This window comes from Anas platyrhynchos, chromosome 13 (assembly GCF_047663525.1).
Source record: "Anas platyrhynchos isolate ZD024472 breed Pekin duck chromosome 13, IASCAAS_PekinDuck_T2T, whole genome shotgun sequence".
Taxonomy (NCBI): Eukaryota; Metazoa; Chordata; class Aves; order Anseriformes; family Anatidae; genus Anas; species Anas platyrhynchos.
The window spans coordinates 17,999,855-18,024,745 of NC_092599.1; the positions used below are offsets into that span (position 1 = coordinate 17,999,855).

The 24,891-nt window shown below is 51.1% G+C and overlaps 2 protein-coding genes and 1 long non-coding RNA gene across 4 annotated transcripts; 2 read left to right on the top strand and 1 right to left on the bottom strand.

Annotated features, from left to right (window-relative positions):
- Positions 1 to 22: 22 nt before the first annotated feature.
- On the top strand, positions 23 to 5,076 carry LOC140003595 (uncharacterized). Its single transcript, XR_011812512.1, has 2 exons — positions 23 to 330; positions 1,321 to 5,076. It is a non-coding gene; the product is annotated as an uncharacterized lncRNA (long non-coding RNA).
- Positions 5,077 to 9,851: 4,775 nt separating this feature from the next.
- On the top strand, positions 9,852 to 15,167 carry LOC113840969 (uncharacterized). The gene is made up of 7 exons (XM_072044502.1): positions 9,852 to 9,886; positions 12,859 to 13,202; positions 13,343 to 13,444; positions 13,868 to 13,930; positions 14,110 to 14,257; positions 14,376 to 14,681; positions 15,152 to 15,167. The coding sequence occupies exons 1-7, from the start codon at positions 9,852 to 9,854 to the stop codon at positions 15,165 to 15,167; spliced, it is 1,014 nt and encodes a 337-aa protein (XP_071900603.1).
- On the bottom strand, positions 14,773 to 24,472 carry LOC119713707 (zinc finger CCCH domain-containing protein 11A-like). 2 transcript variants are annotated; one of them, XM_072044284.1, is made up of 9 exons: positions 24,005 to 24,472; positions 23,356 to 23,475; positions 22,770 to 22,850; positions 22,364 to 22,417; positions 21,578 to 21,640; positions 20,199 to 21,313; positions 19,892 to 19,968; positions 19,114 to 19,306; positions 18,309 to 18,473 (listed from the first exon to the last, which is right to left on the bottom strand). In XM_072044284.1, exons 1-6 carry the CDS (start codon positions 24,090 to 24,092, stop codon positions 21,141 to 21,143), a joined length of 579 nt encoding a protein of 192 aa, XP_071900385.1. In that variant the 5' UTR covers positions 24,093 to 24,472; the 3' UTR covers positions 18,309 to 18,473; positions 19,114 to 19,306; positions 19,892 to 19,968; positions 20,199 to 21,140. The 2 variants fall into 2 exon arrangements, with proteins under 2 accessions (XP_071900384.1, XP_071900385.1); XM_072044283.1 differs by lacking the exons at positions 21,578 to 21,640; positions 22,364 to 22,417; positions 22,770 to 22,850; positions 23,356 to 23,475; positions 24,005 to 24,472 and adding an exon at positions 14,773 to 17,283 and having other exon boundaries at positions 17,828 to 18,473; positions 20,199 to 21,078.
- Positions 24,473 to 24,891: the final 419 nt, after the last annotated feature.

Consider the following 24,891-nt stretch of genomic DNA (forward strand, 5'->3'; position numbering starts at 1 on the left):
CCCCGCGCTGCGGAGGGTGCGGGCGGGCGGCGGGGCCGGGCCGGGCGCTGTGTGTGGAGGGCGGCGGCGTGGGGGTAGTGTAAAAAGGGGCGAATTTTCACTCTTCAATATGCTTTGTTTCCGCTTTTTTTTAGGAGGAAACGTTAATAGTAGGAAATGGCAGAAGCAGTTTTCCGTCCCCCGAGGAGGAAAAGAAGAGTGTTTGAGTCGTACGAAGCCCCCTTTCCCGTGGATGTAGGTGGGGAGGATTTCAGAATGTGCCAGGCTGAAATTATGAACAACAATGTTATTGTGAGGAACCCCGAGGACATTGAGCGGCTCTATAACAAGGTGGTGTACAGCTTCTGCACAGTACCTCTAGTGTGTAAGCACAGGTAGAGCCCGTAGAGCATAATGTTGGTTTAAAACCTGCCTGCCTCATGCTGCCCTGCCCTGTTAGCCTCCAGTAACACACCACATCTCCCTCCTCTCCAGAAATATGTACAAAACATACTTTCTGTAACAAATACAGAAAGTATTTCATCCTTAACCCAGCAAATAAATACTGGAATGAAGTGACATGAGCAAAAACAAACAAAAGTTCATGTCTGTTATGTTTATTTTTTCAATGCTTATGCAGTCTTGCAGAAGCACTTTCTTGTTTTTAAAGCTCAGAAAGTTGGAATATTGATGCGTTATAAATGCTTGTAAAATTCTTTTAAGCTCAGAGTTTATTGAAGTTACTTCTTGAGTAATACGAGCTCTGAGCCCTTTATGTCTGAGTACCGTTTCATCACCATTCTTAAGCTGTAGTTTTATCCATCTCTGTTTTCTGTTATGCGTTGTCACACATCAGGTGCTTTCTTCTGCATCTGCTTTCAACAGTCTGCTTAGAGATGTCATCTGACAAATATTTGAAATTGAGGAAAAAGACCCAAAACTTGAAGTTTTGAGTGCAAGAGTACTGTGCATGGGTTATGCTTTCCCATTAAATCTACTTTGATCCAGCTTTTGGAGGCCTCATCCCAAATTGAGACTGGCCTGTGTCAGGCACTGTACAAAGGTAGAAAAAAAATGTAGCCCCTGGTTCAGTGAAGCTCAATAGAACAGGGACAACAGATCAGCGCAGACCAGCTCTGAATGCAGCCCTTCACCAAACTGGCACAAGAGGCTGTGCTATCAGGCTAGTTATCAGAAGCTAAGCAAAAAGCTTTAGGCTAAGATTACATGCTTAAGATTTCAAATACTTTTTTTCAGCAGATGAGGGCAGTAAATATTCTGTCACTTGAAAAAAGGTTCATTTTTGTCTGATGATAAAATATTTTTTCCTTATCTTTGAAGGGTTATTTTGGAAAAGGTATTCTTTCGAAAAGTCGACCAGTGTACAGCATTTCCAATCCTTACTTGGTTTCTAAATGGCAAGGTAAATTGTGCCCATTTGTACTTTATTCACTAACTAATAATACTTTTGATTTCTCTTCACTTGTTGAAGATATACGTGTATTATCTTCATATATACATATATATTATATTATATTATATACAATGTATATACTATATATTATATATAGTATATAATAATATATAATATACTTCATATATATATATATATATTTCATATATTATATACATGTATAAACAGCACACAGAGTCTGTTGTGCCAGATCAAAATCCATCTATTCCCATATCTTGTCTCTGATGATGGCCAGTACAAGATTCCCGGAAAAAATACATATGTTGATATCTCCCTAGCGCATTTTTCTAACCTCCACTAATTTGTTTTGAGACTCCGTTAAGTAAAGGTGTATTCGTTGGATGTGTCTTCCCATAACTGTCCAGTTTTTCTAGGTTTTAATCTGCAGATTTAGTGTCCATGAAATCATGAGGCAAGGATATGTGAAAACTATCTACTAGTTGCTAGTAGTTGCTGGTGTGCTCTTGGTTCCTTAGAGAAAGACTGTCGTGCTTTATCCATCTGTTCCATGACAATTAAGTCTACACAGACCTTACTGGATTTTATAATATCCTTGCAGAATTGTCTTTTTAAAAGCTGGAGAAAAATAGTTTATTTAGTTATCCTGTGTAGACCATTTCATCTTCATTACCTCTGCACCTTTTCTAGTTCTCGTGTGTCCTTAATACACGTAGGACCAAAATGGTACAATATTGAAAATGTACTAATAATTGAAAATTATTAGGCTGTAGATTGTCTCAATGATCAAAATGTCATGAAAACTTTTTAATGTTGATGAAGCAATGTACAATTTTTCTTAATACAGGTGCTAACGTAAACATATTATAACGTATTATACAGCTCCTTACTTCAGCAGGGAGCCTTCGCAATTCCCGCTCCTCAAGCAGAACTCCTTGTTTTTATAATACAAAAGGCAATGAACAAACATTTATTGCGTATTACAATCCCTCCTTTTTCTTTTAGTTACTCATTTTGTTCATTGAAGCTCTGCAATGCCTGGCTACTAAGAACTAATGTTTCCTTGATTCCTTCGCTGGTACTTATTGGCTCGTATTTGGTATGTTTGAGCATTAAATGTGCCGCTTCTAAACGTCCCTTTACAATCACAATCAATTTGTTAAAAATACATGGTCCAAAAGTTAGTGCTATTATTAATAACAACAAAGGTCCTGTTATTGTTGATAATAAAGTAGTAAGCTAAGGTGAACAATTAAACCAAGATTCATACCAGCTCTGTCGGGCTTCATTCTGCAGTTTCCTTTTTTTTTTTTCCAACCCTTCCCTGGATCTTGCCATTGTATTTCTTACCACTCCAGTGTGATCAGTATACATATAGCACTCCTCTTTCAGGGCTACACACAGCCCGCCCTGTTGTAAAAAATACCAAATCAAATCCCCTACGATTTTGTAACACTACCTCTGAAAATGGCCTGATAGATTTTCCAGGGCCGAGATGGATTGTTCAATTTGGGTCAGGTCCTCGTCCACAGCAATGCATAAGGAAGTAAATTCTTGATTTTGTTTAACCAATGAGGCTACCCTGGTCCCCACTCCAGCTCCTCCCAGGATTATTAGGGTGGCCAAAGTTAGAGCCGTGAATGGTTCCCGTCTTTCCAGATGATGACTTTCCACTGTGTCTGGATGTACATATAATCCTCAGGGTGGTATAGAATCCTTGGTATAATTATCACCTGTATACAGAAATCACGAGACGCATTAAAGAGTTTTAGTGATAGACAAGGAGTTATTCCCACTCACAAACAAACCCACCTAGCATTGTTGGCTGGGATTAACCACTCGGCTGATTGTTTTCCATTCTCCAAGATATTACGTAGGTGACACTTCCCACTAGGAACCGTGCACACACACCTACCACCTCCAGTGACTTGTGTTAGTGTTACCCTTATGTCTTTTCCCCAACTGCATTGTAGAGGGTTGTTCTCGTTTGTGCGGGAGGGCTCCCCAGGATTCCCGATAGCATCATAACATGAAGGCCTTATACTAAAGCATAATCAACAGTGTTTTGTTACATTTGGGTTTGTTTTGTTTAATAATTGGTAGCTGGCATTCATGACCCCCCCATATGTTATTCCCAGCTATGTTATCATTCTCGGCTTTACCTGAGCTCGTAGGGCTGCCAAGGGTTGGCACTGTAGTATTTTCCGCAGGCTGGATTCCCTGGACATTTTCTGACAATACCTCATTTAGTCCTACTGCCTGGGGCCTATCAGCATCCTCCTTTTTATTAGTATGAGTCCTCCCCTATCTGTTCTGTTTGTAAAATCTGACACCTCACATTTTTCCTAGTACCCAGCTAGTATCATCCAAGTTTGTTATATTTATATATAGAACCTTGCAAATTTCTTTATTTCCATGGAAGGTTCCTGTATACCCTATACCATGCCCTTGCCACCTGTAACGGGGACCTGCTTGTTGGTTACAACCTTGCAGCCCATATCCCACTTGTAAAATTTTATCCCAACCAGCCCAAGTGTCCAGTCCATAGCAATGGTTTCACACCCCCGGTATGCACAGTAATACACCTTCAGGTAAATTACAGTACCCCTTTCCTGGCTTAGAACTTGGGCAGAAATAAAATCCTGATTGGTTAAAGCATGGCTGCACTGACACCAGGTCACATAATGTGATTCAGAAACTGGGAGCACCCGCTGTCGTTTGCTGGATGATGAATTGATCCTTTCATCTGATCAAGCTCCATTTAAAAGGCTGATGGGGATGCGCAGACCCATAGCTGACCAAAACGATGATACTGACTCCCGTGTATCGTAGGAGGTGGTTGGAGCCCATCTAAATTGGCGGCCCCTCAGTCCCCCACCGTTTTCACTTCTCTGCCTCGCTTGTCAGTTCGGTTGCAGCGAACTACAAGGTATCGGTTCTTCTTGACAGCAGCAGTGTTCTTCAGGGGAACCTACTAGGAAGCCTTTGAAACAGGGCCTCCTCCCCTTCCCACGATACACAGATAATATAAAATACTTATCGAGTCCGTCTTAGTGTCAGTCCCCTGCGGCCTGTGGTGAGGACCATGGTGAAGCAGGATGTCCCCCTGCAGCCCATGGAGTACCACGGTGCAGCAGGTTTCCACGCTGCAGCCAATGGAGGAGACCACGGTGGAGCAGGTGGCCCTGCACCGATGGAGGCTGCCGCCTGTGGAAGACCCCTGCCGGAGCAGATTCCAGGCCGGACCTGTAGCCCGTGGAGAAGAGCCCACGCAGGAGCAGGTGACCTAGCAGGAGCTGCTGCCCGTAGGGGAGCCAGGTTGGAGCAGTTTTCTCCTGAGTGATGGACCCCGTGGTATGGACCCATATCTGGAGCAGCTCTGGAAGAGCTGCTGCCTGTGGGAAGCCCACGCCAGATCAGTTCATCAAGGACTGCATCCCGTGGGTGGGACACCACAGCACAGGGGACGAGAGTGACCGAGAAGGAGCAGTGAAGAAGCACTGGAGGCTGACCATAATCCCCATTCCCCCGTTCCCCTGCGCCACTCGGTGGGAGGAGGTGGAAGAGGGTGGATGGGGGAGAGGTGCTTTTGGTTTCTTTCCTTTTGTTTCTCACTTCTCTAGCTTGTTAGTAATGAGCAATAAATCTTACTATCTGTCTTCTTATGCTGAGTCTGTTTTGCCCGTTAACAATAATTATTGCGTGATTTTCTCGTCCTTATCTCAACCCTTGAGCCCTTTTCACATATTTTCTCCCCATTCCTCTTTGAGGAGGGGGAGTGAGAGAGCGGCTGTGGTGGAGCTCAGCTGCCCACTCGAGCGGAACCACGACACCCGCACACCCAGTGCTGTTTACTTGCCTTTTATACTTTTTATCAATATTCTTTTATTAATATTACTAAATTCAGATTCAGTTGAGACTTCATTTATAACACGGTGCAACTGAGGGCCCTAAAAAAGAAGATATTGTGCCCTGAAATTGAAAGCCTGGGCCAGAAAAGTGAGGGTGTAAGCACTAAGAAGCCAGTTTTGTCTCCTGAGAGCAGTCTTAGGGCCCTGAACGAAAGGGCTTGGTCCCTACAAATGAGGCCCTGGGCCTGCAAACTGAGGCTTTAGATGATCAGAAGAAGACCTGGGATGCCAAGTGGAGCTTCTGGAGCTTGAAAAGAAGGCTTTGGAGCCTAGAGAGGAAACACCAGGGGTCTAACGGGGGGGAGGGAAGGGAGGCAGGGGGATATGGCTCAGCTGTGCAAGTGAGGCTGAAGCCGACACGCGCGTGTGATCTCTCCGCACAGATGGGATTGGCAGCAAGCTTTATTGTGATGGCGGCTGGGGACTGGGGCCACGACGTCGGGCTGGAGCATGGCTGCTCCCGCGGCGTTGTTCAGGCCGGCTGTAGGGATTTGAGGCCCGACGTTGTAACCGGGAGCGGCTTCGTGTCCGGACTGGCCGGGCGTGGCTGCAGTGGCTGCTGCGTTCAGGCACCGGGGAATCGCTGGAGGACCCCGATGCCGTTTCGCTCTCAGAGCTGCTGCTGCTGCTGCTGCTCTGAGCACAGGGGGATGCAGCACGTCTGCTCCCACGCTGTCTCCGGGGCCGGCTCTGGGTATTTGTGGCCTGACGTAATGGGGAGCAGCTTCTTGCCCGGGCCGTCCCCTGCTGGCTGGAGCATCGTCTCCGTTTACACCTTGGGGATCCACTGGGGGACCCCGATGCCGCCTGCCTGGGAGATCGGGTGGTGCTGCTGCTCCCAGCACCGGTTTGTGGTTCATGGCATCTCCTGCGGCGTCTTTGGGGCTGGCTCTGGGCATCTGTGGCCTGATGTTCCAGCGGTGAGCGGCTTCTTCTCTGGGATCGCCCCCGCTGGCTGGGAGGGAGGGAGGGAGGGAGGGAGGGAGGGAGGGAGGGAGGGAAGGGAGTGTGGGCGGGCCTGGTCGTCAAGGTGAGGCTTTAGACCTGGACCCTGGGCCTTTGGAGTCTCTGGCTTACGGCCTGTACCCTACTGTGATGCTTTGGTCCCTCCAAATGAGGCTGTTGTATATGGAGTGGTAATTCGTGTTGAGAAAATGGTTGATATTAATAAAGAAGGGGGAGATTTGGGAGTGTTGCCATGGGGCGCCGGAGCAGAAGTCCCCTGCGGCCTGTGGTGAGGACCATGGTGAAGCAGGATGTCCCCCTGCAGCCCATGGAGTACCACGGTGCCGCAGGTTTCCACGCTGCAGCCAATGGAGGAGACCACGGTGGAGCAGGTGGCCCTGCACCGATGGAGGCTGCCGCCTGTGGAAGACCCCTGCCGGAGCAGATTCCAGGCCGGACCTGTAGCCCGTGGAGAAGAGCCCACGCAGGAGCAGGTGACCTAGCAGGAGCTGCTGCCCGTAGGGGAGCCAGGTTGGAGCAGTTTTCTCCTGAGTGATGGACCCCGTGGTATGGACCCATATCTGGAGCAGCTCTGGAAGAGCTGCTGCCTGTGGGAAGCCCACGCCAGATCAGTTCATCAAGGACTGCATCCCGTGGGTGGGACACCACAGCACAGGGGACGAGAGTGACCGAGAAGGAGCAGTGAAGAAGCACTGGAGGCTGACCATAATCCCCATTCCCCCGTTCCCCTGCGCCACTCGGTGGGAGGAGGTGGAAGAGGGTGGATGGGGGAGAGGTGCTTTTGGTTTCTTTCCTTTTGTTTCTCACTTCTCTAGCTTGTTAGTAATGAGCAATAAATCTTACTATCTGTCTTCTTATGCTGAGTCTGTTTTGCCCGTTAACAATAATTATTGCGTGATTTTCTCGTCCTTATCTCAACCCTTGAGCCCTTTTCACATATTTTCTCCCCATTCCTCTTTGAGGAGGGGGAGTGAGAGAGCGGCTGTGGTGGAGCTCAGCTGCCCACTCGAGCAGAACCACGACACCCGCACACCCAGTGCTGTTTACTTGCCTTTTATACTTTTTATCAATATTCTTTTATTAATATTACTAAATTCAGATTCAGTTGAGACTTCATTTATAACACGGTGCAACTGAGGGCCCTAAAAAAGAAGATATTGTGCCCTGAAATTGAAAGCCTGGGCCAGAAAAGTGAGGGTGTAAGCACTAAGAAGCCAGTTTTGTCTCCTGAGAGCAGTCTTAGGGCCCTGAACGAAAGGGCTTGGTCCCTACAAATGAGGCCCTGGGCCTGCAAACTGAGGCTTTAGATGATCAGAAGAAGACCTGGGATGCCAAGTGGAGCTTCTGGAGCTTGAAAAGAAGGCTTTGGAGCCTAGAGAGGAAACACCAGGGGTCTAACGGGGGGGAGGGAAGGGAGGCAGGGGGATATGGCTCAGCTGTGCAAGTGAGGCTGAAGCCGACACGCGCGTGTGATCTCTCCGCACAGATGGGATTGGCAGCAAGCTTTATTGTGATGGCGGCTGGGGACTGGGGCCACGACGTCGGGCTGGAGCATGGCTGCTCCCGCGGCGTTGTTCAGGCCGGCTGTAGGGATTTGAGGCCCGACGTTGTAACCGGGAGCGGCTTCGTGTCCGGACTGGCCCGGCGTGGCTGCAGTGGCTGCTGCGTTCAGGCACCGGGGAATCGCTGGAGGACCCCGATGCCGTTTCGCTCTCAGAGCTGCTGCTGCTGCTGCTGCTCTGAGCACAGGGGGATGCAGCACGTCTGCTCCCACGCTGTCTCCGGGGCCGGCTCTGGGTATTTGTGGCCTGACGTAATGGGGAGCAGCTTCTTGCCCGGGCCGTCCCCTGCTGGCTGGAGCATCGTCTCCGTTTACACCTTGGGGATCCACTGGGGGACCCCGATGCCGCCTGCCTGGGAGATCGGGTGGTGCTGCTGCTCCCAGCACCGGTTTGTGGTGCATGGCTGCTCCTGTGGCGTCTTCTGGGCCTGTTGCAGGTGTCTTGGGCCTGATGTAAACGTGGGCGAATTGTCCTCTGCTCTGTCCCCTGCTGCCTGGTGGGGCTGCTGCTCTCAGGTACCAGGGAACTGTAGGATGGCCCTGGTGCTGCCTGGCTGCTGGTGCTGCAGCTGCTGCTTTCGGGTGCTGGGGAGCCACAGGAGGGCCCCAGAATATCCAGACTGGAGGTGCCAGGGCTGGTGAGCCCCAGGTTGGCACTGCAAGCCGTAATGCAGGAACTGCTGGACGTTCCTGGTGCTGTTTCACTGTCAGAGCTGCTACTGCTGTCACTGCTGCGCTGAGCACTAGGGGTTGTAGCAGGTCTGCTGCCACACCGTCTTCCAGTCTGCTTCTGGATATTTGGAGCCCGATGTTGTAACGGTGAATGGCTTCTTCTCTGGGGTCGCCCCTGCTGGCTGGAGGATCGTCGCCGTTTACGCCTTGGGGATCCACTGGGGGACCCCGATGCCGCCTGCCTGGGAGATCGGGTGGTGCTGCTGCTCCCAGCACCGGTTTGTGGTTCATGGCATCTCCTGCGGCGTCTTTGGGGCTGGCTCTGGGCATCTGTGGCCTGATGTTCCAGCGGTGAGCGGCTTCTTCTCTGGGGTCGTCCCCGCTGGCTGGGAGGGACGACCTGCCAGCGGGCACCATGGAGTGACTGGAGGTTCCTGGTGCCCTCTGTCTGGCCAAGCTGGGCGTGCTGCTCTCAGCGCTGGGTTCTGCAGCACGGCTCCTCGTGCGGCTTCTTCCAGGATCATTACAGGTGTCCTGGGCCTGACGTACAGGTTGGCGGATTGCCCTCTCTTCTTTTGCTGGCCTTCCACTCTCAGTCCCCTGGGAGCTGTGGGATGGCCCTGGTGCTGCCTGGCTGCTGCTGCTGCTGCTGAGGCTGCTGCTTTCAGGTGCTGGGGAGCCATGGGAGGGCCCCGGAGCCTCTGCACTGGAGGTGCTAGAGCTGGCGAGCCCCTGGTTGGCACTGGAGGCTGTAAGAGGAGGCAGGAAGGTGAGTGGGATGGACTTCCAGACCCACGGCTGTAGAGGCTCTGCTCCATCCTGGGTCAGAGAGACTCTGGCAAGGCTGCCCTGAGCCCCTGCAGCCCAGCAGCATGTGGCCTGCGCGTCTTACCGTTGTCCATGCCAGCACAGCTGGCGCACTCCCAGGTGCCTGCTCTGTTGGTCAAGTTGGAGCAGCGCCGGTGGGTGCCTTTGGCAGCACAGGAGCGGCACAGGAGCAGCTGCCAGGGCCTGGGGAAGAAGCAAAGGGTTGTGGGTGTGAGGACAAAGCGTCTGAGGCAGAGAGTGGCTGGCACATCCCTTCTGCTCTGTCCTGCCTCCCCCAGCCTGCAGCGATGCTGAGGTCCCGTGCAGAGCCCCAGATGGCTGCTGAGGCAACTCACCCGTGTACTTCTGCCTGCTCCCTGCCTCGTGGGTAAAGGCATTCGCTGGCATCACAGCGCTGGTGCCTCTCACGCTGTGATGCAAAGGCGTCGTTGTCCTCCCAGGTTGGTAGTCTGCAAGAGAAGGCACCACAACAGAAGTTCCCCTGTGGCCTGTGGTGAGGACCATGGCGGAGCAGGCTGTCCGCCTGCAGCCCATGGAGTACCACAGTGGAGCAGGGTTTCACGCTGTAGCCCATGGAAGAGGCCACGGTGGAGCAGGTGGCCCTGCACCGAAGCAGGCTGCAGCCTGTGGAGGACCCCCGCCGGAGCAGATTGTGGGCTGGAGCTGCAGCCTGTGGAGCAGAGCCCACGCAGGAGCAGGGGGCCTGGCAGGAGCTGCCACCCGTGGGGGACCCAGGTTGGAGCAGTTTGCTCCTGAGGGGTGGACCTCAGGAGCAAACTATAACAGTATGGAGACCAATAAAATCTCCCCTTAGTTTTCAGTGTTGAGATCCAACTTCCAGATCCCAAACTGACAAAATAGCACACAATAGCTGAGGTGGATACAGTAAGCCCCCAAGCCACCACAACCACACAACCTTTCCCTTTACCCAACGCCCCTCTAACCACTCGTAGCACTTAAAATGGGGAGGGAGGGAATTTTCTCACAAATAAGGTTTTGCACCCGAAAAATGCAGCTCTGCACCTTACAGTGCAAATGGGGGGCCCTAAAAAAGAAGATATTGTGCCCTGAAAATGACAGCCTGGGCCAGAAAAGTGAGGGTGTAAGCACTAAGAAGCCAGTTTTGTCTCCTGAGAGCAGTCTTAGGGCCCTGAACGAAAGGGCTTGGTCCCTACAAATGAGGCCCTGGGCCTGCAAACTGAGGCTTTAGATGATCAGAAGAAGACTTGGGATGCCAAGTGGAGCTTCTGGAGCTTGAAAAGAAGGCTTTGGAGCCTAGAGAGGAAACACGGGGGCCTCCTAATGAGGCTTTGAACACTTAAAATGGGGAGGGAGAGAGAGACGAAGGGAGGGAGGGAGGGAGAGGGAGGGGGAGTGTGGACAGGCCTGGTCGTCAAGGTGAGGCTTTAGACCTGGACCCTGGGCCTTTGGAGTCTCTAGCTTACGGCCTGTGTTATAAGTTGCCCCCTTAATTAATTTTCAGAGAGCATTGCATTAAGAATAGAAAGGAATTTATTGAGCAAGCCAACAGCAAGCAAAACAGTGCTGGGCAGCCGGGGAGTCTCGGCTCCGCCATCGGCACGCACCTCACCCCCACCAGGGTCCCTTTTTATATCTCGGTAATTCCGGGATTATGCAGCACATCCTGGTATATTCTGCGACTGCGCGCACTGTTGCTAGGGCGTTGTCTCTGTCCCTCTGGTGGTCGTGAAGACGAAGGCTGTAGTCTTCCTCGGCATTGTGGTTCAACTTCTTTTTTTTAGATTTGGTCATGTTGAAGATCCTTTGGATCCTAACCAAGGGGTGGTCCTCAAAGTAGTGAGGCTTTGGACTATAAAACAGGTTTTGGACCATGCAGCCCAGAGGCTTTGAGGGACCAAAGAATCTTTTAGGATCCAACACCATTTTTCTCTTTCTTTTTTCCTTTTCTGTTTTTATTTGTTTTCTATTTATTTATTTATTTATTTTGAATCATTCAGACCCAAGGCCTCTAGGATGCTGAGGATGCTGCTGGCCAGCTCTGATGGCAACGAGGAGGAGGAGGCCACTTTCCACCCTGAGGGTGGGTGGCCCAGTGGAGCTGCGGCTGTGGCTGATGCCATGCAGCCCCAGCCCCATGCATGCAGCCCCTGTGCCAGCAGGGTGCGGCCATGAGGTCACAGCGCCGCGCTGTGTCGCTGTGCCAGGCCACGGGCACCTCTCTGCGCCGGCCCCAACGGCGGCACTCACGCGGCGGTGGCAGCATGGGGCGGATGTGGGGGGCTGCGGCCCCCACCCGCCTCCTCCTCCTCCTCCTCGTGCTGTGTGCCCGGGATGCCTGGGCTATGCCAAGGCGAGCGCTGGGAGCAGGTGGGCGCCAGCACCGGGGGCAGCGGCAGGGCCGGATGCAGGCGAGTCGCCGGAGGGGCTGGGGGCCGAAGCCTGGGCTGAGCCCCCCCGGGGCCCCTGTGAGCCGAGCCATGCGCCGCGCTGCCCCGGCTCCAGCCTTCCCCTCTGTCGGGAGGTCCCTGAGCCCCGCCGCAGCCTCGGGCATCTAGCCCCGTGCCCCGGCCCCTCCGTCACTGCAGGGTGCTCGGGGACACAACGGGCAAGGGGAACGTGTCTGCTCTCTGCTTGCTTCCAGGTGACGATGCGCTCGGCAGCGCTTCCCCAGCTCCTCAGCTGGGTCCTGGAGTGGAGCTCCAGGGGCAGCCCAGCGGTAAGTTGTCACCGTCCCCTGCCTCCAAAGCAGCAGCACTGGTCCGCGGGCGAGTGGAGGTCCTGCGCAGGCAGACCACCCCCTTGCGAGGGGTCGTCCACTCCCTGGGGGGGCTTCCCGAGGGCAGACGTGGTTGCAGCACGCAGGGGAAGCCCTCCTCACCTGTCCTGGCCCCCATCTGTGCCCGCAGGCCGTGCTGTTCCAGCTGCGCCGTGGAATCCTGCTCCTGAGACTGGGTGGCACCCCACAGGTACATGGGCTACGGTGTGGCTCTTGCTTTCCTTGGGGTTTGTTGGTGGCTTTCTGCGCCAGCTGAGCAGTGCTGCAGCCTCTCCCTGGCCAGTGGGCTCTTCTCCACAAGAAGCGGGGACGAGTGTTTTTCCCCCAGCTCGCCCTGCTCCTGGGCCCTGCGCCGTGCCCCGGCCCCTCTGTCAGCCACCGCAGGGCGCTGGGGCAGAAGGAGCTCCCAGCACGCACTGGCAACGGTTTTGCTCTGTGCCTGTAGGTGATTTGTCCGGGACGTCCGAGCATGGTCCTGTCCTCGTGCCCCAGGGCGATCCCCCAAGTAAGTCAGCGGGAGGGAGGAGCGAGCATTGCCCTTGTTGTTTGCTGCCCGCGTGCAATGGACCTTCAGCCTTCCTTGGCCTCAGCCGCGCAGGAGAGCAGAGAGGGAAGGGCTCAGGCTTGGTGACACGCCTGGGGCGCTTTGCCTTGCCAAGCTGTCTTTGCCAGCCGCTCCGCCCCCATGCGTGCTGCAGAGCCAGCGGGCACGGTGGGCTTGAGTTTCGAGCCTGGGCTGAGCTCTGGGGAGGCCCTTCTCTGGGCAGCTGCACGCACGCTTCGTTCGTCTTGTCCCGGCACGCTGGCACTGCAGGCCCCTGCTGCCTGTTTGCAAGAGGCTCCTGGGCAGGAGGGAGAGCCCAGGGCCGTGCAGCAATCCCCTGTGGGAGCTGCGTGATGGGAAGAAGCATCCCGCCCTGTTTGGTGGGAGCTGCTCTGTTCTGTGTTTGCTTGCAGGTGTGGCTGTAGGCGACGGCTCTCCAGCTTCTGTGCTGGGTCCTCGAAGAGCAAGGCATCAAGCGAGAAGAGGCCAAAGCTCCCAGAGGACCTCGGCTATCCTGCAGGAAATCCTGCAGGAACTGGAGGGAGCACAGGGTGGGTGTGCTGCACGGGGAAGCCTGAGGGGCTGGCTACAGCCGTGTGCATGCTGAGAAGCATCGCCTGCTGCAGCTAGAAGCATCCTCCTGCTGAGGAGCGGTCGCTCCCAGTGCAACTGTGCCGCTTTCTTGCCGAAGGGGCGGACGGAGAGGCTGTGCAGAAGGAGGCGCTTCCCAGGGGAAACACGCTGCCAGGCTCGGAGGGAGCGCCAGAGGCAGCGCCAGCGACCGTCCCGCCAGGTAACTGCCGTCCGGTGGCACGCTTAGCACAGAGCAGGTGCTGCCAAAGGAGCCTGGAAGCGCTCTGGAGGAGGGCTGTGGGCTCTGGCACGCGGAGCTCAGCGCCAGCAGTGTGCCAGAGATGCTGGCGGGCCTCTGTGCCTGTGGCTGGGGATCGCCTGCCTCCCACCGCAGCCCGTTGCAGCCCATGACCCGTACCAGAGCGTACCTCCCGCAGCACCTGAGCCCCGCAGCTTGCCCAAGTCCCCAGGGGCCCAAAGCAGCACCGCAGCAGCGAGTGGGACCCCTCCTGTGACCTGTGGCCCAGGGGGCTGCACGGACTCGCAGAGGGAGCCTCTCCGTCCGCCCGTCCGTCCGCCCGTCCTTCGGCATCCTCTGTGCCTAAGCCGTGCTGAGGCTTTCCCTTTCTCTCCTTCTTGGCAGTGCTCTCGGAGCCCGGAGAAGCCCGCCACACCGGGGTGTTCCAATTTTTTCAAGAGAATCCAGGTACTGAGCAGCCCGTAAGCGGGAGCCGCGAGCATGGCGGCGGCGCCTTCTGCTGCAAGCAAGGCAGCTTCTTCCCGGAGAGGCTGGCAGCGGGAGAGCGACCGTCTCGGCACTGCCAGAGCTCCCGCAGGCTGCCCAGCAGCGCGAGGACGCGCTAAGCCCCAGAGCTGTTCCTCCAGGTGCAGCTGGCGAGAGGAGCGCGAGTGCCTCGGCCGGTGCCGCCGTGCGCAAGCACTGCCTCGTGAGCGCGGCGGCAATCGTGGGCTCCCTGCTCTTCGGCACGCTTCTGTGCTGCGGGGTCATCCGGCTGCGCAGGAGAAGACAGCAGTGAGCGGCCGTCTCTCGCCCCAGCTCCCCGTCGGCTGGCTGCCGCTGGCCTTGCAGCACCGCCGCTGAGGTGCTGCGGCGCGGCCGCCGGGTGCTGCCCAGCCTCCTCTCTCCGCAGGCGCCTCTCCGCAGCCTCGGAAGCCCGGGCACCGAGACGGGCCCAGCGCCAGCGGCCGCCACCCGGGCCTGGACGAGCGCACCCCAGCCGGCTGCAGCGCGACCGGCCCAGCGCCCTCCAGCCCCCGTGGATACCACCCCCCCGGCCCCCACCACCGTCCCGGCCCTCCTGCCAGGGCTGGGGGCGGCCCCCCGGCGTGCAGGGCAGCGGGGGGGTGAGGACTGGCAGCCGTCCGGCAGCTTGTCCGAATAAAGCTCTGCACCCGAATCGCCAGTGTCCAGGCTGTGCTTCGCCTCGCGCTAAGTGGCCAGGGGAGGGAGAAGCTACAAGCAACCTGCAGACACCTTTCCCCCCTCTCCAGCCTCTTCTGCCCCTTGTCCCCGCTCTCTTGCCCTGCTCCAGCACGCAGGCCCTCCCATGGCATTGCAGGCCTTCCCAACGGGGTCCTGCATGGGCTTCCCTTTCTCTGCGACACCAGGAAAGGGGAGGCACCGCCATCAACAGGCTGTTCCCAGTGCTGGCAGCCTTGGGGACACCAGAGCATTCCAGACACGAGCTGGGGCTCTCTTCCGAGCAGCTGCGAACGAGGCTGTCCCTTCTCAGATCCGCTTTCCAGCCAGCGGCAGAACAGAGGCAGAACCTCTTCCTCCAGCTTTCCTGCTTCTTTCGCGCTGTTTGCCTGCCTGTTCTTTGTCTCCTTGTCCTGGCCAGCCTGTTGTCCGGCACCCTGTGGGCTGGACACACAGCTCTCTGTCTCCTCAGGCTTTTCCTTACAGCATCAACAAGTCCTGAGCCCTGCGGGTTGGATGGCTGAGAGAGGGAGTTAGGGGGATACAAGAAATCATTAGCCACTAAAAAGGAGGAATTATCCTTTCAAACAAGGCTTTAGAGTCCAAGGAAGAGGCTTTCTGCCCTAATATGTGATGCTGGGGCCAAAAAATGTCAGGGCAGCGTGGTGCACACTCCACTCTCTGCTTCCTCAAAATGGATGTTCGGACCCTAAAATTCAGGCCTCGGCTCCTAGCATGAGGATTTGGGGATTTGAAAGCAGCGCTTTCTCACATACGGCTTTGCCATCTAAGAAGGACGCGTTGCATCTTATAATAAAACTGTGGACCCTAAAAATAGGGAATTGCCCCTTGGAAATGGCAGCCTGCTCTGTAGGATTGACATGTAAGCAAAGGCGGCTTTGGATCCCAACTATAGGCTCTCTTGTCCTGAAAACGTCCTGAAAGCTGGGTGCTTAAGAACAAGGCTGTGGTCTATACAGAGGAGCCTTGGTGCCATGCCTGTATGCTTCTCAGCTGCAAAGTAAAGGTGAGAAAAAGGCTTTGGATCCGCAAAAGATGCTCTTAGCCCTGAAGTGAAGGGGTAATAGGGCAGAAGTCCCCGTGAAGTCCTTCGGCACGATGAAGGCCTGCGTGAGCTCCAGCAGCAGTTTCGTCAGCGGAGGTTTTCCCTGGTGGGGCTGGGGCGTCACAGCACGCACTCACGCACACACACACACACACACACAGAGAGACACGTGGTTTTGTCCAAACATTAAGTATTTACAACAAATTCGACAAGCGCTTTTCCTCTGCCAGCAGCAAATGCCTGAGGGCCCCCACAGCTTCACAAATCATAGCGGGAAGAGCCTACCGTGCCGCAAAAAGGTCGGAAAATAATCCAAAATTGATCTGCTAGGGGAAAAAAACGATGGCTGGTGGCAGGGTACACAATACACCCGAATCTCAGCACTGTCCTCCGCAGGGTCAGTGCCCACGCCCAAGCGCGATGCTGATGGCACCCGAACATTTGCTGTAGCAGGCAGCAGAGCCAGCAGCTCAGGGGAGCACTTTTGAAAACCAAGAGGCACTTAAACAACCCTTCATCGACCCCGTGACTGCGGCAGAGTCCCGACTGCTCGCCCCGGAGTCCTCACACCAGCAAAAAGCACCAACCAAAGCCTGGGGGAACTTTGGTACAGCACAAGAGAAGGGAGTGGGGGTAGCGGAGCCGCATGGCAGAGCTGCTGTTTTTCACCATTTGATCATCCCTGAGAACTGAAAGTAAGGCTGGGTGGGCTGACCCCCACCCCCACTCCTGGCAGCAAGCTCGGTCCACAACACACTGGAATAACGATTCTGCTCCCTCCCACCCCTACAGCTTCATCATCTGACACGGGTACAGTCAAAACAATGGCATACACGAGTAGAAGTCACGAGTTGACATAGTAACTCCAGGATTTGGCTATCAACTGTCCGAGAAATCAGAACACCGAAGCTTCACAATGTGCCCAACATCGAGTTGTGCCAAGGGGGGAGGAAGGAAGAAGCTTTACGTTTAAGCCTTCAGAGCATCGCTCCATCAGAAGATCGATTTGCAGCCACCATGGCGTGCCAATGGAGATCTTTCTGTGCCAAAAGAAGTGCTTTGTCCTCTCGATAGCGAAGGTAGCCACCTATAGTTACAGAACGGATGCACAAGCCCTTAACTCTGACCAGCAGGGAAATTTAGGACAACTGAGTGCACATCCTGCCAATTTCTACCAGTTCAGACTGTGCTTTAAGTCTCATTGCAAAGCCTCAGTTAGAAAAAGGATCACCTCGGGGTATCCAACAAGAAGAACAGTTTTAATATACCATAGGACTACGCAGTTCAACTGTCAATCATCTCGGAGAGTTCAAGGAGGAGCTCATCCTCGTCCTTCCCTAGGTCTAAGTCGATTTCGGCTTCCAGTCTGCCTCCTGAGATTTCCCAAAGTAGCTGCTCCAAATCGTCATCCACAGATAAGGGCGCGTTCCCTGTGGAACTCAGTCGGCGTGTCTGTGCCTCTTCTAGCTGGGAAGAAGCTGAGGTCGAGGTCTCGAGATCGATCTCCATCTGCTCCTCTAATCTTGCCGGGCTTCCGAGACGCACTTCAGGTCTTGGGAGAGCAAGAAAGAACAATCAGGATATGCCATTTCTTAACGGGAAATCCCTTTTCTGCAAACCGGCTCTTAAAACTGTAGGCAAGCCCTCCTACGCTTCAATCTTACACAGGGATTGTTATCAATCAACCCAGGGCTACATTTAGAGCCCGATGTGTTGCCAGGTACATTTTTCAGTCTGGGGCTTTATCTGTGAAGCCAGGGCACCTGGAGTTGAGGTGGCATTCTTGAGGATCAAAAGGCAGAGGACACTACTGCTCATCTATCACCTCACGAGGAAGTAGAACTTCACCTCCTCCTCATTCAGGTATTCAGACAACCCAAGAAGTCACTGGAAAGCTGTGCCGACTTGCAGCATTTAAAGAAAGCCTAATTAAGCAATCCTGCTAGCTGCTAGAAAGTGGTTTCAGGTGACTTATTCCTTTGATGGATTTGGGCTTTAATGATCTCAGAACCCTCCTTTTTTCCCACATGTGACAGAACTTATGTTTCCCTGGGGATATACACTGATTAAGAAAAAGAACAAGTTGGGGTTGTCACCTGTTTGGGGCATTTTCTTCAAGTCTGATGGCTGGGATGTGCTCCGGCATGTCTGAAACACCCTAGAAAGCAGCAAAACAGTATTTATGACACATGGGTAAAAGATTCCTTAATAGCTTTTTCCTCCACACTGCTTCTCCTCTGGCATTGCGGAGCCGTGGCCAAAATACAAAACCAAGGTGCTCCTGAAGAAAGTTCACATTCACCTGGAGGTTACTCATGATCTTGTGTCTTTTAAGAACATGGCATTCATGGACAAAATCCCCCCCACCAGAGAAATCACAGCATCACAGTACCGGTTAAAGAGTGCCATTCAGCTCATAAATACAGAAGGGTTCTACAAGCATCCTGTAGACAGCTACTGGATTTCAAAGGAAACAGAAGGCCTGCAGAACGTTTGACTTTTCCACCTTTTCTCCTAGAGGAGGGTAGGGTTTTAACAAGGGATCCATCTCTGCATTAGCCCCTGGCCTTACCATGGCTGCTTTTTTGGCTGGAGGTCCCACCATGTCAGCATCCAAGGCAGTCCGGAGTTCCACAGCTGCTATGGCAGAGGGATAACTCCCAGGTGCCTTACGTTTCAGTGCCTTCTTCTTGGGGAAAGTGACTTTCCCACCCGAAGGCTTCGCAGATGTCATCAAGTTGGCTAGAGTAAAAGGAAGAGAGAACTGATACAGTCTTGCTCTGCCTCAGGAAAAATCCAGGTTCTCTTCATCATGTCCACAGTCCTTCTACACAGTTAAATGCATTTGGCCAGCAGAATTGCACCGCCATTGCCTGGATTCTCAGGAATGTTTTCCACATAGCAAACTCTGTCTACCAACAATCCATACAAAGGAACCAAGAAACCGAATAGCTACAGTAAATAAGAATCCAGGACAAGGGAAACCTCAGACACATAGCAATCCTAAGTGCAAGCTACGTTCACAAATATAGACAGCTTTTATATTTCAAGTCCTGCTCCCTCTAGGAAAGGAAAAAGCAGCAGTTAGGGTAGGACAAGAGTGTATGCAACTGTTGTACCAGCTTCCTCTCCCTTGCAGTGATGTCCCACAGTTAAGTTGTTCTACAAAGTCCAAATTTGTAGTGTCATTTTCTACTCTCCCGTTCCTTACCTAACATCTGGCTGGCAGGAAAAGAAACAAACTAAGAAAAAGAAAGTCCACACTTCGCTTCGTAGCATTGCGTGGCAAAATGCACCCAGCCAGAGTTACAGCATGAGAATTGTCATCTTCTGTCTGTATTTCAGAAGACAACCTAAGGAACTCTTAACCTTCAACACTTACTTTTAGCTTCCCGGCCCTGAAATTGAGCTGCCACTTTCCCTGCTGGTTCGGTATGAAAGAAGCCAGCAGCAGATTTGACAGCAGCTTCCTCCTTCCCAAGCTTCTCTTGTTGTTCTCTCTGTTGCCACTTCTCCCACCGGCTCTCTTCAAAGCTCTTCTCTGGACATTTAAGACTTCCACTCTGCTGAGTGGGCTAGAAGGAAAGAAAAGCAGTGCATGAATAGGACCAAAAAAAAAATCCGTGGAGATTTCGTTAAGAAAATCTGATCAGCAATCCCTCCAAAATGGTCTTGATGTGGAACAGCATATTAATATCATTCAGGTTACTGTTGTATTTTTTTTTTTTCCCTAAAATTCTGCCTGTAACAAGAGCCATGCTTTACTATGGACACAGTCTCACGTATCTGCAATATCCACTATGGCAAGCTTCTTTAAACAGCTAGGGTGTTCTGCTGTACATCTATTTATCACATTCTTTTTGTCTGACAGATCAAGTCAGTAAGAACAAAAAGAATTCCCTCCACGTTAACTGTGTAGATTTCAGCTGGTGCTAACAGGGTTTCTTTGTTGCTGTGGTATAAACAGACTGATTCCAAGTTTGAGGAGTACAGAGTTGTCTGGAAATGCTGCTGGCGATAGGATTTAGACTGCACTGCAGCTCCTACCAGGTGCTGAAGGGTAAGAACACGCTCAAGAGGGTGGCACACGGTGAGTAACCAAACTTGTCAGAATGATCAGAAATTGTACGAATGGATGTGTGTCTTCACAGAGGACTCACCTGTACATCAGGCACAGAGGAAAGTTTAGGAAAAGGCCGGTTCAATTCCACTGCCTTCTTTTCTTTTTTTAAAGCACCTGAAAAAGAAGAGAAAAAAAAGTTTGGTCAACGGCAGAAATAAAGAAAGCTGGGTACTTGTTTCCTTTGTGCATTTATTTCCTTGTGCCCCATGAGAGAGAGAGAGAAAGGCTACAATGTGCAATCCATTCAGCAATTATCCATGAAGCAGATCCTGAGCAAACTGAACTTGCTCAAGATGGGAAGCACCTCACTGGGGCAGCCATTAAAGCATCTGTTTATGGAGCACCTGTTAGTTTTGTGCTCCATAAAGATTTCTGCTCTGCTGGGGCAGGTCCGGGTTGTGCTGAGGGAGCTGCACGAGCAGGTCTTGCCCCTGCGCTGGAAGCTTCAGTTTTACCATGCCCTTCAGCCTCAGCTTTGGCTTGAGTTTCGCGTCTCTGAAGAGCTTTCTCACGACGGATTTCCTCCAGTGTTTTCACATGGATCTCTCCCATCGGCTTAGCAGCCTTCCCTGTCATCATCAAGAAATGAGGAGAAGCACCAACATTTAAAGAGAGTCCAGCAATAGTTTCAGTCTCCAACATTTGTCAGAGCACTAAGGAAAACTAATCTTGAGTGTTCCCAATAATGCATCTTAGAACAATATCCTTAGAATGACATTCTCCTCCTCCTCTGAGCCACTTGTATTTTGAAGACCAGCCCTATCCAGAGAGAACTGCTACACAGAAATGCTGCTTTACTTTAGTACTTTTTCAGACTGCATTTCAAATTCCTGCTCCTGGCAGTGGTTCTGTTCTAATTGTACGGAACGGTTCACAGAAGCAGCTAAAAACCTTGACAAGGCACAAGTAGAAAAGAAACACACACCTAGAGCCAGATTACTGATAGTGGCTGTCAGAAGAGCTTCAGCACTCAAGCAAGAGGCATCAGTTCTTTGTTTTCATTTCAATTAGTTTTTAGGGATGGATGAAAGCAGTCCAAGTTCATGGAAAGGAAGGAGGAGAAAGCATATTTAATATCTAGCTGTTACCTCTCTCAGTACTGGTCTGTTTCGGAGGTAATCCCAGCCTGTCCTTCAGAGACTTGGCAACTTGAACTGCAAAACAGAAAAAGAACGAATTAGGGAGGCTGCAGAATGTCAACTTCAGGTTCACATTGCAAAACAAGACAGGAAAGGGAACTTTGAATCCCAGTGATTACCACCTCAGCCAACATGCAAAAAGAAGCATCACTGGAAAAGGACAAACAGAAAGACTAAATACAAAACCCAGGAATCCAATCCAGATGCCCGTTTAGTACCTGGATCTCTCTTGGGTGCTTTGTCAGCATTTCCCGGAGCCTCTACCTTCTTCCCCAGCCTTTCAGCAAGGCGGCGCTTCACTGGAAGGGTGCTTACATCATCTTCAGAGAAAACAAGGAATATTCTAAGAACTTTTCTTTGCAGGAAGCTTTGAGAACAGTCAACAATAAGCTTCTATTTTTCAAGCATATTTTCATAGAATTGCCTTTCAGCTGATAAATGATTTTTTTTTTTTTTTGAACCATTTCTGCAGTCGACACAGATCTCCACTGCAACGTATTTTCCTTTCATACATCAAAAATACTCTTTAATGCAGTCATATATAGAAGGCAGCACCTACGTAACAGCTCATAAAAAGTTCTTACCCGCGGAGGCTTTCCGTTTTCCTTGTCTAGCAGCAAGATCTAGTCGAACCACAGGTTCCTCCCCTAAAACAAAAGGGATTTTCTTTTTCTATTTCACAGAAACCAGTAGCCAACAGAAATATTATCCTGTTAGCCCATCTCCAACATGTCAGACACTGTTTTGACAGCTAAACCACATAAACTCATATTTTAACTATAATTAACATAGGAAAAAAATATTAATAGTCTCAGTGCTTGCTTCAAATTCCAGCTGAGATAGTAGAGAGTGAATCTGAGTCTGCCTGACAGCTATACTTTGTGCAGAACAAAGCTGCATAAGCAAGCAGAATATTATTAGGTACAAATGCTGACAAATAGTCCTTTCGAAGGTGAATGTCTACGAGTAAAAGTACTTCCACACTTTTTTCCCTTTCAAAGGCATTTGCACAGCTCTAAACAATTTATACACAAACTCCTGTCATACTGTGTCCACACCTGCCACTGGCAGCCTCTTTAATGCCTCCGAAATTGCTTCTTATATAGCACTGTCTTCTACAGCTCTTTCTTCTCCTTACTCTTCTGTTTTTCAGGTACCCCCCTATTTGCATACTGACACTTTTCTTTTCTCCTGCCACTGCACTTAACCTGAGCACCACATCTTGCCAGTACAACCAGGGACTTTAAGCATAAAAGCACGTTTTGAACAGAAGGCAGCACTAGAAGGCTAACATGGGTGAATTGTTTTAATTATTGCTTAACCCTCCAGTTTAGGAGTAAGGAAATCAAAACAAAAGCATTCACTATTACCTTTCCTGGAAGACAGTGTCACAGTTCTCACCACTGTCTGGACGTTTTCCTTTTCTAGAGCAGGAAAAAATCATAGAATCAATGGGACGAAGAGAAGATCTTGAAGAACCTTCTGTTCAGAGCAACCAAAACATAAGGAAGTTTACCCGACATAAAAAACTATCACAAAGAACAAAAAACTTTAAATTATTTGTTACTGTCCAAAATACAGCAAGCAGAGCATGTAAATAAGAGAGGTGACTAATTTGCCTCTGGTTGCCCTTTAAACTCCCATTTAGAATACCAGCTGGCTGAGAATCAGGTTGCTTGATGCCCCCAGCTGAAAATGGAAGTCTGTCCCTCAAGCAGCTCCCAGGCACCATCACCTGCCGTGAACAGGATAGGAAAGTAGGGAATATTAACTCACCACCGTGTCTCTTATTTTTTTCCTTCATCTTCTGCGATTTGATTTCCTCAAGTGTTTTTATTCCAAAATTCAGATTGCCCTCTGAAAACAGGAAACAGTTCATGAGACAGGCTTAGAGGCATTCACTGAGGACCACAGCTCCTCAGGCTTCTTAGCGCTCAGCAACTTTCTGAAGTATTTAGAATAAAGCCTGTCAACACTCCTCACAAGTGAAAGAGCCAGAGAACCAAGGGCATTTTGCCCCTCCTTTCATCCTTCAGGCTTAAAAATGTAGTTTTAATTTTAATCCATTTACACGATATTAGATCCCTCTGTCGTTAGATATGGCTTATCAACAGTGGTTGCAAGGCTGCACGTGCAGCCATTTCAACTCCACGCTGTGGCCCTGTTTTGTTCTCCAAAAGTAAAGAAAAGGAGTTCACCTTTCTGACCCAATGGGCACATGATGGTATTCATGGCAGAAATGAGATCATGGAAATAACCGAGTCCATTCAGCACCCCTACATTTTGTTGTGTTTATACACCACACTGCTTTTGAGTTAACTGTCAAGTTCTTCTGATTTATCCTACTAAGGTGCTTCAATACCTTGTTTAGTAGTAGTAGAACTGCCTTTGCGAGTGGAAATCACCCGTAATCCATTTTTGCCTTCCGCAGCTGGTTGCTGGACGGGAGTTCTAGTTTCTTCTCCTTCCTCAGAAAGTTGGTCTGAAGGGGAAAAATCTATTCAGTTATGCATAGACCAGATTGTTCATGATTACGTAGCTCATGCAGTGACACTTCAGCCCATGCTTCATATAAAAAACTTTGTTGCTGTTTTTTTTTATTTTTATTTTTTTTTAAAACAGCTACACTGACCTGATGAACTCCTAAGTAGAATACACTAGGACAAAACATCTAGGACTCTAGATTCTCTCTGCAGCTTTAACTACTACACAACACATTGCTCTTCAGACAGAAAAAAGAAATTTCCTTCCTAGTTTCACATAGAACTTTACACAACAGACCAGCTAAAGCCAGGAGTGGTTCTAAGCTTTCCTCCAACGTTTCAGGTTCTGTCCACTGACTGCCAGACAAAGCCACCAGTGACCTGGCCACACTGCCTGCCCTATCGCTAGACATACCTCAGGTCATCTGTGATTTATACTTTCATTTACAGCACAGATTCCTTCAAGAACCAAAGATTTACACAACCATTTACAGCACAAATTCCTTCCAAGAACCAAAACATGCTCACCATCATCATCTTCATCATCATCTGCAGCATTGATTACAACTGGAGAGTGTGTAGGGCTTGGGACATTTTCAGAGTTTTCCACTTTCATCACCCCCTTAGCTGTGGAGAGGGATTTGACTGGACAGAAAGTTTGTTTTGCTGCAGTGACATCTGAGCCATTTTCAAAGCATTGTCCGCGGACTCAGGCGGACTTGGCAGTGTAGCTAGAGGAAGAGGAGGATCATCGGTAATATGGCAGTTTAAAACTTTGACCACAATTTGGCAAAGAGGTGGTAGGAAAGGCAGATAACCCGCACAGACAACGAATTCAGCATCTCCTTTTGCCCATCCCATCACTGTTTACACCGTCAACAATGACTTCCCTTTGAACAACAACACATCTCCCTGCCACCCAGCAAAAGATGAAACAACAGGAAGCAAACTGCAAGGCAAACATCACACAAAGCCAAGAGAAGCTGAGCACGAAAGCAGAAAACAAACACCAGCAGTACACTCCGTGCAGTATACCTATGACTGCAGACCTTTTCCTGCACTCACAAATGAACAGTTACCTGATGCCCCCTACAGGATTGGCACCCACTAAGTAATACTCCAAATTAAGCGCTTCAAGAAAAAGGACCTAAACTCACTCTTGCTTGGTGGGAAGAATTGTCCATCGATGTCACGTCCCTTTGCATGATGAAAAGCACAGTTGGCTTTCTGACAGCCTCCCGGCTGCTTCTCCCAGAAGCAAGGAATCTCACTGCGCTTTTTCTGAAGACAGAAAGAAAGAAAAGCTCGTGATAACACGCACCTGAGGCTTGCAAAGAGACGCGCAGCTCCATATCATGACAGCTGTCACAACACAGTGCTGAAACATCATTCCAAAGGTCAGTTTCTCAGTTAAG

What these genes read in the sequence shown, in the direction of transcription:
- LOC119713707 (XM_072044283.1), bottom strand. Translation starts at nt 20,496, where the DNA reads ATGTTGGAGACTGAAACTATTGCTGGACTCTCTTTAAATGTTGGTGCT. An exon ending in ATGGAGCACAAAACTAACAG is followed by an intron (nt 19,969 to 20,198) that starts GTGCTCCATAAA and finishes CTTCTTTTTCAG; the next exon opens with GTGCTTTAAAAAAAGAAAAG. An exon ending in CCTCTGTGCCTGATGTACAG is followed by an intron (nt 19,307 to 19,891) that starts GTGAGTCCTCTG and finishes CTTTCCTTCTAG; the next exon opens with CCCACTCAGCAGAGTGGAAG.
- LOC113840969 (XM_072044502.1), top strand. Translation starts at nt 9,852, where the DNA reads ATGGCGGAGCAGGCTGTCCGCCTGCAGCCCATGGA. An exon ending in GGAACTGGAGGGAGCACAGG is followed by an intron (nt 13,203 to 13,342) that starts GTGGGTGTGCTG and finishes TTCTTGCCGAAG; the next exon opens with GGGCGGACGGAGAGGCTGTG. An exon ending in ATTTTTTCAAGAGAATCCAG is followed by an intron (nt 13,931 to 14,109) that starts GTACTGAGCAGC and finishes CTGTTCCTCCAG; the next exon opens with GTGCAGCTGGCGAGAGGAGC.